The following is a 13,097-nucleotide window of genomic DNA, read 5'->3' as shown; positions in this document are numbered from 1 at the left end:
AAGCGGCCTCCCCCTCGCCCCCCCCCCCACCCCACCCCACCCACCCACCCCGGACACGCGTGGGTGGAGGGGGCGCAAGGTTGAGGTGGGGGTGTCCTGGAAAAACCTCATTGCTGCCCCCCCCCCCAGCCCTAAAAACCCCTCCGGGGGGCTCAGCCCCGTGCCCGCTCCCCCCCACGCGTGTTTTTTCCCCCCCCCAAGTGGGGTACGGGGGTCCTGCCCCCCAAATGGGTCACATCACCCCCCCCTTTGACAGGTGGCCTCGCCCCTAAATAGGATGGGGGGGGGGGTCCTCAACCCCCCCACCCCACACCCCTAAGTTCCCAAATCCCTCCCGGAATGTGTCGCTATTACCGGGGGGTTAATTAGGAAATTAGGATCACGTGGGGGCGGGCTGGACCAGCGGGGCCCGGCGCCCCCCAGCCCCGCGGGTGGGTCCCGGGGGGGGGGGCGGGGGCCGCTATTGTCTGCGAGAATTTGGGAGCCTTTGAAAAAAAAACCCTCCCGCTCCCTCCCACCCCTATTGTTGGAGTGAAGATGGAGTCAAACCTCTCCCGGCTCCCTCCTGTCGGGGTCTAAGCCGGGCTTTTTTTTTTTTTTTTTTTGGGTTGTGTTTTTTTTTTTTCTTTTTTTTTCTCCTTTTTTTTCTTTTTTTTTTTTTTTTTTTTTGGCTGGGCCGCTACCCTCAAAGCTGGCCGAGGAGGAGGAGGAGGAGGGAGGAGGCGGTAACAGCCACAACTCGGAATTTGCAAGCCAGGGTCGGGATGGGGTCTGTTTCCAACCAGCAGTTTGCAGGTTAAGTTATATTATTGTCGCAGCCCTTCCTCGCCTCCGCGATTATTAATAACGGCGACAGAGCCCGGCCGGGGAGGGGGGGTGAAGGGGGTGGGCGAGGGACCCCCCCCCCCAAACCCGACCTGCTGAGCCCCGCTCGACCCCGGCGGCCAAGCGGGGCCGAGCGTGGCCACGCTCCCGCTGCAGAGCTTTGGGGATTTGGGGGATTTTGGGGGATTTTTAGAAAGATTTTTGCCACCCCCCCAGCCCCAGGATGAGCTCGGGGCTGGAGGGGGGCGGGGGGGGTCAGCTGGGAGCAGGGGTGCAGCGGGGTGAAAGACTTTCCCCGGCGTGGCTCGCCGGGCTGGGGGGCGAGCTGGTGTTTCGGGGGAATTTTTCCCAGTTTTGCATGGGTTTTGTTTATTTTTAATTATTTTTTTCGTTTTGGCTTTTTAATTTTTTTTTCCTTGTTTTGTTTTTTAAACATTTTTGAGAGGGGGCTGGATTTTGGGCTCCCACACCGCTCACGCCGGCAGCGGCTCCCTTTGCTTCCCCCGGCACCCGGCGCGGTCCCGCACACACGTGGAGGCTGAGCCGGTCGCTGCGTTTGGGGGAAAGGAGCTGTATCATATTTTTTTTATTATTATTATTTTTTTTGCCTTTTCCAGCCTGCGGGATCCAACCTGGGGCTCCTGCTGCTCTTTCCCTGGGTGGCTGCGGGGCCTGGGCGGCGTTTGGGGGCACCCAGCGCTCCCCCAGCCCCGGCTCAGGTGCTCGGTGTGGGTCTCTCCCCAGGTGCGAAGCCGGGTGAGGAGACGACCGGAGACTCTCCCAAGGCCGAAAACGAGTCCCAACCTCTGCACGGCTCCGGCATCTGCAAGTGGTTCAACGTCCGCATGGGTTTCGGCTTCCTCTCCATGACCGCCAAGGGCGGCGCGACGCTGGACTCGCCCGTCGACGTCTTCGTGCACCAGGTACGTGGCGGCGAGCCCGGCCCCTGCGTGGGACCCTGGGGTGGGGAGCAAAAGGGGTGCAGCCCCAACACCCCGCCGGGGGGATGCTGTGCAGGATTGAGCCCCCCGTGCTGCCCGAAAAGGGATTTTTGTTGCTATCCCCAATTTTAGGGAGGTGTCCCCGGGGAGCCGGGGTGCCCCCGGGCTCGTTTCCCCAGGGAGAGGAGGGCAGCGAAGGGCAGGCACAGCCCCGTGCCCCCCGCAGCCCCCGGCCCTCTCCGGGGACCAGCCCCGTAAGCTGATCCCGGAGCGATTTCATTTTCTCATCATGGTTCACTGGGGAGCTCGGTGGAGCTTGGAGAGGGGCCGGGGGAGCAGGTGCCCGCCCGAATGAAAAGGGGGTGCACGGGAGGTGCTGGGGCAGGGCTGCTGCTCACCCCGTGGGGGGAAAGGGGAAAGAGCTGCCTTTCCCCTGGCTGTGGGGTCCTGGGACCCCTGTGCCAGGCAGGAATGCTGGATGGGGCTCTCCCCAGCTCATCCTTTGAGCGTGGGGGGGGAATTATCTCTCTGTGGGCCCCCAGGATGCTGTCCCTGGGAACTGGAGAACCAAACCTAGCTGCAACTCGGTGACCCGCGCTCGGTCCTTGTGCTGTGTTTTGGGGGACAAAAGTCCTGCCCGAAACGTGCCCCACTACCCTGGGGCTGTGCCTGGTCCTGCTGGGGCCGGCACAAAGCCATTTAGGGGCACATCCACGGCCCTGTGGGTCCTGTAGGGTAGCGGCGGGCTCGTGTCCGGATTTAACCCGCGCACCTTGCCGAGCGGGGAAGCCCCGCGCGTATCCCGTTGGTGATCCTGCAGCGAGGGGAATCGCAGTTTTGGGGCTGTGGCTGCTCCAAGCTGCCTTGCTGGAGGGGGACGGAGCTGCTGTGTGTGGGGGGACCCTGATATAGGGGCTGGGGAAATGGGCTTGGAGCTGGTGCCTGAACTGGGGCTATGGGGCAACGCCGGGAAGGGGTTACGGGGCTCAGCGTGCTTGGAAATGGGGCTGGGTGCTGAGTGTGCCCTGCACCAGGTCCCTGCTCTGATGGGGAAAACAGCAGCTGGTGGGGCTGGGAAGCAGTGGGAGTGTAGGAAATGTGGTGTTTTGGGAGCAAACTTGTGTGTTTTTGTGCGTACAGCCGGGAGCAGGACGGGGATGGGGGCAGCGCGGTGGTGCCTTGAACGCCGGCTCTGGGGAGCCCCTGGAAGAGCCGGCTCCAGTGCCCGGTGCTGACAACGGGCACAAATCCCACAAAAACGGGGTCCATCCTGCGGGCTGCTGGGCAGCCCAGGTGTGGGGCTGAGCTCCGGGGCTGTGCCTCATCCCAGCAGGGCTCGTCCAGGGATTTGGGGTCTCCAAGGGGCTCCCAGCCGTGCCCAGGCAAGCAGAGGAACAAGGGAGAACCAAATCCCTCTTCCTTCGGCAGCAGCATGGTGAAGCTGCCTTTGTAGGAGCCAAATCCCCCCCAAAAAAACAAACAACCAGATTTGGGGGTGAGGGCTCCAAAATCAGCAGGGGAAAGCTGAGCCGAGCACCGGGTGCTCCCCAGGGGCAGCAAATGGGTCTTTGCATGTCAATGCGGTGCAGCGGGACCGTGCGGGTGGGGGCGAGCCTCCCTCCGCTCTCCCCGGGTTTTATTGCCCCCAGACAGTCTGGTTTCCTGATTGCTCTCACTCTCGTTCCTGTAGGAAAGGAGAGAATTAGCCGGGTGGCTCTGCCACAGATCCCAGGGAGAGGGGAGACCTCCCGGCGTCCCGTTTGCCAGGAGCCCCGCGCGGGGTTTGGGGCATTTGGGAAACGCAGCGAGCACGGGGCATGGGGTGATTTTGGGAAGGGGAGAGGCAAGGCACTGCCTGAGGATGGTGTGTGGGTCCCACCCGGGATGTTCGTGACACCGTGGGCTTCGCATCCCATGGGACTGAGGCGGGTTGGGGCTGGGGTAGTGCCCTGAGCACCCTCCGATTCCCACCCCGATTCCACCCCGATTCCCACCCCGCTCGCTCTCGGCACAAGGTCGCTGATCCCGTGAAGCGAAGCTGTGGGGTCGCCCCGACCCCTCCTCGGCACCTGGGGAGAGGGACCAGAGGTGGCTCCGCGCCCCGGGGAGGGGGTCAGGACCCAAAGGGCAAAAGCCAGACCCCGGCCCCAGCGGGGGATGCTCGGGGTGCTGTGCCCGGCACCGTGCGAGGTGCCCCAAAGCGGCCACTGGGGTTTAGCACCCAGAGCCCCCCCCTCCTGCTCCCCGATAACCCCCGCTCCTTCCCCTCTTCATTTACATATGTGAATGATGACCCACAGGAAGTAATTGTGGGAGAAAGAAGGGAATTGGCCTCTTTAGATCTATTAAATCACTTTATTACAGGAACCAGGTCTGAATGGCCCTTCTCCGCGGGGAGCGCGTCTCCATCTCTCTCCCCCTTTATCTGATCACAAAGAGATTAAAATCTCTGCAGGACAGGAGACTAACAGGGCTCCTCCAGGGCTGCCTTTCCCTCTCATTGTGAGCTAAAAATGAGGCATTTGGGTTAAAATGCCTCCCCTGGACACTGGAGATGGATTCATTTGGGGGCTGTGGGGAGATGAAGCCCGGAGGAGCGGAGCAGAGCAGGTCGTCCCGGGGATGCCGAGGGCTGAGCGGTGCCCGTGATGGGCTGGGGGTCACCAGGTGGCAGAAATCCAGCTGGTGTTGGTGAAGACCCCAAATTTGCAGCGGTTTTCCCCAGGGATGTGGGACGGGCTCACGCTGCTGCTCCGGGCATCGCTTAGGGGAGAGCCGGGCTGCTGGGGAAGGCAAACCTGGAAAAAGGAAGAAGGGGAAATGCGTGTGCCCCTTTCCGACATCCCCAAGGCTCGATGCCTGCTGGCTGGAGCAGCAGAGAGAGCACAACCCATCCCCCAAATTGGTCCCATAGCCCTGGCAGAGACAGGAGGGGATGGGGCTGCCTGGCCCATGGGGACCTCGCTGCTCCTGGAGCAGCCTCACCCTGTCCCTGCATCCCGGCTCCGCATCTCAGCGCGTTTCTCCAACCCAACAGGTCTAAATTCTTGCTAAAAGTGATGGAATTGGGGCTTTTTGCTCTATGATTTTCAGCAAGGAGAGCTGCTGGCTGCAGCTGGGACCTGGGGGTCCACAGGGATTTTTGTTTTCTGGCATCTCGGTGCCTTGGTCCCGCGTGTCCGTGGGGGGACACATCCAGGACGTGTCCCTCCTGCCCTGCCTGTATGGGGCCAGCTGGCTGCGTGCCGGCACGGGGAGGGGGCTCCCGGCCCCGGGAGCCCCACAGAGGGGGGCAGAGGGGCTCTGACCCCACACGGCTGCACAGGGGATGGGTTGGAGAGGGATGAGGGCTGCTGCCGTGTCCCCAAGCATGGCCGGGAGGTGATGAGATGAGAAATTTTAACAAAAACACGTGTTTGGAGGCAGCTCCATCCCTGAGCGAGCGCAGAGGTGGGGGGCACACGGGGCATTTCTCCCCCAGGAGCGGGCTCCTGCCTAAGTCAGCGCATCGGGGCGGCGATGCCCGTGGGGTTGGTGTGAAAAATCCCATTTTTTCCCACTCGGGTGCGTGGTGCTCCTGCCTCTGCGTGGGGCTGGGCTCCCCCCGGCCGTGGGTGGGCGTCCCGGGGTGCCGGCGTGGGTGGCTGCGGGAGCAGGGGGGGGATTTACCGAGTCCCCTCGGGAAGGGCTCCCCGGGGGGGCAGCGATGCACTTTGGCCTCTCCGCTTTCAGGGGGGGAGGGGAGGCAAGAGCAATGGTTTGATTTAATTCATTTTTATTTTAATTTTTATTTATTTTATTTCAATAACCGCTGGGTACAATCGCGGCGCGTCCTGGGAAGGGGAATTCCTGGGAACGCGGTGCCCGATGGCGAGCGGTGAAAGAGAGCGGCTTTATTCCTGCCCTGAAACTCCCTCAAGTTGCACACAAAAAAAGCCTCCTGTCTCTGTCTAAAGATTAACTGATGGCTGCAGGCACATCCCTTCCCCCATCCCCAGCTCTCTCGAGCCCCCAGGGTGACGGGCAGGGAGAGAAAACACCCTTAAATGGTCTCCGAGATAAAATGGCCCAAATGAATGGGATTTCTCCCATTCTCTAAGGCACTGGCGCGGAGCTGGGGAGGGTCAGGATGGAGCCGGGGTCTTCGCCAGCCCCTTCCCCTGCTGCTCCAAGCTCTGTTTTTTTCCTTTTCCCCGTTTATTTGCTCCTAAAAATAACCAGGACAAAGCTGACCCCGCCGAAGGAAGGGGTGCTGCCGCTCCTGGACGTGTCCCCGCTTTAATACGGGAGTATGAAATTAAGATGCAGCAGCTGATCCTAATTAGCTGGTGCTGGTGCTGGCCCCCTCACAGCACCAGGTGCCTGCCTGGGAAGCATGCAAGGTTTGGCAACCTGGGGGCAGGTAAAAACCCAACGGAGAGAGCTGAGGGGGTGGATTTAGGGCAGGCAACGGATGTCTTAGACCCCCAGTGGGTGATTTTTTTCCCCCCCCCAGAATTAATCTGGTGTTTAATTTTGCTTGTTTACGGTGGAAAATTAAGGGAATGCGTGGCTATTTTGGCAGGAACGTGGCTTTATTTTGGTTTTACTTGAATTAGAAAAAATATATATATATCTTTGAGGGATTTGCTCCGGATTGCAGGAGGGAAAGCCTGGAAAATCCCCAGTAGGGTTTCGGTGAAATCCCCTGGGCTCCCTGCGGTGGGGTCCTGCTGGCATCTCCCCCTGCACCACCACCTCCTGCCAGGCTGAGCATCTGCCCCGATGTCTGCACCGAGGGCTGGGCAGCAGGAGGTGATTCCTGCTCCGATTCCTGCGTGTGAGCCCCAAAACAGCCTCAGTAGGGTCGCTGAGCTCCGTCCAGCAGCGCTGGGAAAGGGCAATTTGGGAAGGGCGAAAGGGCTTTGCTCAGGGGATGGATCCTGCCTGGGCTGTGGATGCCGTCCACGTTCCCTGGTGCCCCGCTGGCAGAGCCCAGCCTGGCCACAATGTTCCCAAAACTGCTCCCAGGCTGGGCTGAGGCTGCCCCGTCCCATTGGGGCCATCGAGCCAATGGAGCTGGGCAGGAATTAATGCCGTGCCAGCCCAAACTGGGCGAGTGTTAGCCCAAACTGGGCGAGTGGGAGCCCTCTGCATGCCCTCTTGTTCCTCAGGGGGGAGTGAGGAAGGGGCTGCTCTGTGCTGAGCCTGAGCCCCGTGGGACTTGGGGCTGCGTTGAGCCCGATCCTAAAACAGGCACCGAGGTGGGCACAGCCTGTAGGGTGCGGTGCCCCCGCTGCGGGATCCAGGCTCTGTGTGCTGGATACCAGGAGGTCTTTCCAGAAGGAGAGGGGGAAACTGAGGCACGGACTGTCCGAAACCCCACAGCCAGCTCAGAGCACAGCCCGGCCATCCCCTGGCACCGCTCGGTGCCGCGCTCGCGGTCCCGGAGCCGCTCTGAAGGCATCACCCCAAACCCAGCTCCTTTTCCCAGAGATTTGAGTTGAAAGCGCGGCGATTCCCCCGCGCAGATAAGGGCGAGGTGCCGCAGCCGCCCGAGGCCCCTCCGGACACAAAGATGGTTTGATTGAGTGGCCGGGGCCGGCTGGAATAAACGTCCCCTTGTGTCGCGCTGGGGCGGCCGCGGGGACAATGGTGACCCCGGGGCCGGCCGAGCCCCTCCAGCACCCAGCGGGGTTGGGGAGGGGGGCAAAAAGCGGAGCTTTTTTGGGGTTGGGGTGCTCCAGCCCCAAGGGGAAGCGGCGTTAATGATGGGGCTGCCACTGGGGGGGTCGTGGGAGGGGAGGGAGAGGAGGGAGGAAGGTGCCCACGTGCAGGTGGGGAGGGGGAGTGGGTGAAGTTGGGGTCTGCGGGGGTGTGCTGGGGCGGTGGGCAGCGCTCGGCCGCTCATGTGCTGGGTCTTTGTCTGTGGGAAATGCCAGCGGGGTGCGGGATGGGTGGGGAGGGGTGAAGGGCCTGTGGGGGGGGGCTGTGGGGTCACTTGGCACCACGGGGAGCTGGGTCGGGCAGCGCCGGCACCGCTGCTGCTTCTCGCCCCTCTGGTTAACTCTGGGCCCTAATGATGACAAGCGAGATCCCCGTGAAATATGCCTTAAAACACGATTTTATTGTCAATGCTTTGTAAGCAAGAGCACGGGGTCGTCCTACACCCCCTGCCCCCAAACCATCTCCCCGAGACCAACCCGTGGGGTGCGGGACCCGGCGCTGCTGCGGGCACGGGGGCAACCGCGGCGCAGCACCGGGGCTTCCAGCCCCCGTGGCCAGCGATGGGGGTCAGTGGGGCCGCGTCCATGCCGGCCACCCTTCCTCCCCCCGCCGTGGCCTGGAACTCCTGGAATTTGGCCGGCGTGAGCTCGGCCGCCGCCGGCCCTTTGTTCTCGCTGGCCGGCCCCGGTGGCTCCCAGCCCAAGCCCTCCCCTGCGCTCCCCCTCGCCAGCATCCCCGGCTCGCTCCGAGCCCCCCCCCCCCTTCCCCTCTTTATTTTTTGGGGAGGGTGTGTGTGTGTGTGTGTGTGTGTGTGTGTGTGTGTGTGTGGAGGCCTGGGAAGGCTCCCGCTTTGTGTGTGGTGTGGGCCGGGGGGCTCTGGGCCCCTTCCTTTCAGATGCAGGAGGTATGCAGCTAATTCAATGGGCTGCAGTTTGATTACCTATCTGATAACAGAGGAATGCCAGCAATGTGTGTGTTTTGGGAAGGGGGCAGGGGGATGCGCAGGGACCACCAGCCACTCGCAGCTCACTTCAAAAGGCCGCGGCGGGGGGAGAGCTGGGGCGCCCCGGTCGCTGCCCCCCTTCTTCCCCGGGGAGAGGGCGTTTCCTTTGGCCTTTTGGCGGAGGGGGCCGGGGGCCGAGGAGGCGGTTGTCATCCTCGCCCGCTGCTGGAAAATAAATCGCTTCCCCATCATGTTGCGGCAGCTTCTGCCCCGGCCCTCCTCCTCCTCCTCCTCCTCCTCCTCCTCCTCCTCCTCCTCCTCCTCCTCTTCTTCGGTCCCTCCAAAGCGGGGCGATGGCAGGGAGCGGGGTGGGTGCTCGGAGTGGGAGGGGTGAGGAGCGGGATCCCAGCACCCAGGGGTGCAGCAGCCCCCAGGGAATGGTGCCAGGGTCCCCCCCTGCTGCGGTTTAGCTTTGTCCCAGAGCACGGGGCCGAGTGCCTGCGAGTTTTCATCGCCGGCAGTGTAAACACAGCTGGGCTGGGGCCGCGGCTGTAAACACCCCACTGGAGGCTGCCTCGTGTCGGAGCTGGTGCTGGGGAGGTGCTCAGCATCCTCCCGGTGATGCTCAGCATTCTCCTGGTGATTTGGGGCACCATGGGGGCCAGGCTGGGACTGGGGAGTGGTGCGTGTCCCAGTGTGTCCTCATCAGGGACCCCGTAGGTTAAATTTTGGCTGTTTTGGCAGTGGAAGGAAGCAGAGGTTTCTGGTGAGCTGTCCCAGGGTGTCCTGGCCCACCCCAGCCCCATGGGCTCTGTCCCAGATGGAGCCAGCCTCCGGGACGTGCTGGTAGGGACCAGTGTGGGGAAACCCCCCCCCAAGAGGTTTGGGAAAGGAAAAGGGGGAAGGAGGAGCAGCTTCTCAAGCTCTGCTGCACTTTCACTTGCACGTGCCCACAGATGCTCGCGCATCCTCCACGATCCCACCAGAAAAAAAACACCCTGAAACCCCAACGGCTCCATCTCCTCCCTCCCTGCTCTCCTGTGGGGTGTCTCCACGCGGGTCCTGGGCATTTTTGCAGGGTGAAGAGGAGGAGGAGGAGGGAGAGAGGGAAGGCGGCGGGGCTGGGATGGGCAGCGTGTCCGCAGAGGATCCCTGCGGGAAGCACGGGGGGGGGCCACGTGATGGGAACGGGGCAGCCCATGAATGGGAGATGCTCCATTCATAAAAGCAGCGTCCCCAGCTTCACGCAGCCGCGCAGGCGTCGGGCTCTGCCGGGAATCCCAGCCCGGCCAGGCTGGAGCTGCTCCTCCCTCCGCCAGCAAATCCCCCTTAACTCTTTGCTCTCGTTAAGGCTCCGCTAACGAAGCTGAGCCAAACCTCTGCTCCGACGGCCGCCCGGGATCAAGAGGGAGGGCAGGAGGTGCTGGGCACATCGCCTGGCCCAGCTCCCCGTGAAGGTGTCCTGAAATGGACAGGGCTTGGGGAAAGCAGAGAGGATTTTTCCATCCTCTCACAGCCTGTGTCTCTCCAAACTCGTTTGTTTTCAGTGCGCTGACCCCCAGGGCCGGGAGATGCCCCCGGTGGTGCTGAGCTGGGGCCAAATGGCTGCTTAATTGCTTTTAAAGGGCTGGAGCCGCAGGGAGCTGCTGCATTTGGGGTCACCCTCCAGCCCGGCAGCTTTTGAAGGATGCTCAGGCAAAAGCGGCGCAGAGCTGGGGTGAGCTAAGGCCAGGGGAGACTCAGATTTTTGGTAGCAGCCCTGGCACATCACGGTGGGCAACTGCAGCCTTTGGGCCCCGGAGAAAAGCTCCTTATTGTTCCGGGAAGGGAGCAGGCAGGGACCAGCAGATGCTGCCCTTAGGGCCCCAATTCCTACCCCCATGTTGCATCCTCTGTGGTTCAGCCACGATTTGGGGCAAAACCTCCTGGACTTGGTGCGGGCATGTGTGCAGGGGGCTCGGGCCGTGTCCCCCTGGTTCTGCCTCTCCGTGGGGAGGCGAGAAGGGCTGCACGTGCAAAGCCTCCAGGTCCTTTTGTCTTTTTAAAAGGCAGTTTTGCAGCTCCGCACGAGCATCCCCAGCCCGTGGCATCGGGAGCTTGCAATGGGCAGTGCAGGATGGGGGGGAAAATGGGGCTGCAGCACGGACAGACAGTGTTTTGCAGCACACCCCGCTGAAATTAGGGTCAGAGCTGGCTCTGCTGACCCTATTTTGTTGATCAATGATCACAGCTTGGCTGCGTGCCTCAGCCCCGCATCAACCAACAGATGAAGGTGCACGATTGAGCTCAGTCCCTGGTGTCTGCACCCTTGGGTGCAGGCACAGGGGGCATCAGCAGCCCTGGTGCTGCGGGGTGGGGCTTGGGGTGTGCCGGGGATTGGGGTGCCTTGGTTTGGTGCTGATTCCTGTCCTCTCCTGCCCCCAGAGCAAGCTCCACATGGAGGGCTTCCGCAGCCTGAAGGAGGGCGAAGCTGTTGAGTTCACCTTCAAGAAGTCATCCAAAGGTTTGGAGTCCATCCGGGTGACCGGCCCGGGGGGCGTCTTCTGCATCGGCAGCGAGAGGAGACCCAAGGGCAAGAGCCTCCAGAAACGCAGATCGAAAGGAGATCGGTAAGGGGCGGCCGGGGCCTGATCCGGGGCTGCTTCAGAGCCCTGCGGGTGCCAGGAGGTGCCTGGAGCCGGGCTATGTGCTCAGCGTCCCCCTCATGTCCCCGTTGTCCCCAGGAGGCTGCCCCATGCTTGGGTGTGAGCCAGGCTGGGGCGGCCCCATCCTGCCTGCTTCGGGCAGGCGAGCGGAGCCGGGGGGCAGCAGGGCACGGGGTGGGCAGCAGCCCCTTCCTCTGGGACAGCGGCTTCCTCCTGCGCTTAATGAGCGGCAGATGCAGCTTGGTGGGGAAAGGGCAGAGAAGCCGAGGGGAGAGGGCAGAGGTCGGGGACACCCCGGGCTGATGCTCCCCTTGTGCGCGGGAGCTGCGGCCGGCCGAGCCGGGCAGGGGTAATTTTCCCTAAGAAAAACCCTTCCCTGGGGGAAGGATGTGGCCGGACGTCCCGGCAGCGTCTCCCACGCTGAGGATCGAGGCCCCGGGGCGAGGTCCAGTGATGCTGCCCTCTTTCCCGGCTGTTCGCCCAAAGTTTGGGTTTTCCAATCGGTTGGGAAGGAACTGGGGAGGAGAAGCGAGGAGCAAATGGTCGTGGCCATCCTAAAATGATGCAGGATGAGGAACGGGCACGAGGCAGCTCCCGCTCCCCACCTTGCTTGTGCATGAAGGGGGTACCTGGGGATGCGTGCTACGATGGCACGGCCTCGGACAAGCCGCCCTTGGGGCTGTCCCCATGCTGGTGGCCACGGTCCCTGTATCTGTCCTCCCAGCTGGGGCCTCCGGCCATGTGGCTGCTTGTTCCTGCTGTTCTAAATGCTGGTGGCTTGCACTGTGCAGGCTGGCGGCAACCCAAAAAGCAGGATTTGTAGACACAGGATCCGTAACCGCGGTCAAGATGGAGAGGTGTGTGCCCCCAGTGTCCCTGTTTTTGTCCCCACACACTCATTTTTGGCACGTGGGTTTGCTGCCATCTCCTGGGTACCAGCAGCACCACTGGGCCAGCTCCAAACCCACCGGGGGAGCAAACCCGGGGCCACCACCTCCCTCGGGGCGGCGGCGACCCCCTCTCTCTTTTGTTTCTCCCCCTCGAATCTCTCTCCTCCCCTCGCAGATGCTACAACTGCGGCGGGCTGGACCACCACGCCAAAGAGTGCAAGCTCCCGCCGCAGCCCAAGAAATGCCACTTCTGCCAGAGCATCAGCCACATGGTCGCCAACTGCCCGGCGAAAGCGCAGCAGTCCCCCAGCTCGCAGGGAAAGCCTGCCTACTTCCGAGAGGAGGAGGACATGCACAGCTCGCCCCTGCTCCCCGAAACCCGGGAATGATGGCAGGAGGCGGCGGGGGCTACCACCGGGACGGAGAGGCTTTGGCAAGGCAACGGGCGGCCACGGGGGCCGGGAGGAGGGAGCGGGGAGGGGAGGCGGCAGCCCCTTTTCCTCCCCGCAGCCCGCTTTTAATTGGGGTGGCTCCAAAAATGGTGGGGGGAGCGCTCGGCGCACCTCTTGCAGGGAAAAAGGAACAGGTTTGATTCGTCTTTATTCTCCACGAAGCCGGGCAGGAGGGTCTCCGGGGAGGAGGAGCAGAGAGGCAGCATCTCAGGGAGGCTCTCGCGGCTCCCTGCTCCCCCTGCCCCGTGCCCGGAGGAGGGAGGGACGAGGGCGGCAGAGCTGGGGGACACCCACGGGCCGGCCCCGCGGCTCCCCCAGCTCCTCGCTCGCAGGTCTCCCCGCTTCCGAACCCCGGAGCTGGGCAGCAGGAAGGCTGCGAGGGCTGCAAGGGCTTAAGCCAGCTGCCGGGGTTTTGCTGGTGGTGTTTCCCTCGGGGAAACACAACCCAGCCGGGGCTCCCGCACGTCGGCTCTTCCATGTGGAGCAAACCCACGCAGGGCAGAAATGCTCCTCCTGCCCGTGCTGTGTGCCAGAAACCGATGGCCCCTGGGCTCAGCCTGCCCAGGGACAGAGGGAAAAGGGGACCAGGGTGTCAGCGGCTGCCCTCGTCCCTCCCCGCCGCCCCCCGGCCTTGCCTTTATTTATTGGCCCCGGTGACAATGAATTTTATAATTTTATTCTCCCGGAGCTGGCCG

General features: G+C 62.7%; 1 protein-coding gene across 1 annotated transcript; it reads left to right on the top strand.

The window, feature by feature from the left end:
• The first annotated feature begins 764 nt into the window (after positions 1–764).
• On the top strand, positions 765–12,339 carry LIN28A (lin-28 homolog A). Its single transcript, XM_032202404.1, has 4 exons — positions 765–795; positions 1,570–1,748; positions 10,840–11,024; positions 12,126–12,339. The coding sequence occupies exons 1-4, from the start codon at positions 765–767 to the stop codon at positions 12,337–12,339; spliced, it is 609 nt and encodes a 202-aa protein (XP_032058295.1).
• Positions 12,340–13,097: the final 758 nt, after the last annotated feature.

This window comes from Aythya fuligula, chromosome 23, assembly GCF_009819795.1.
Source record: "Aythya fuligula isolate bAytFul2 chromosome 23, bAytFul2.pri, whole genome shotgun sequence".
NCBI classification, from domain to species: Eukaryota; Metazoa; Chordata; class Aves; order Anseriformes; family Anatidae; genus Aythya; species Aythya fuligula.
The sequence above is the reverse complement of the archived record's forward strand: the minus strand, read 5'-3'. Positions and strand labels throughout refer to the sequence as shown.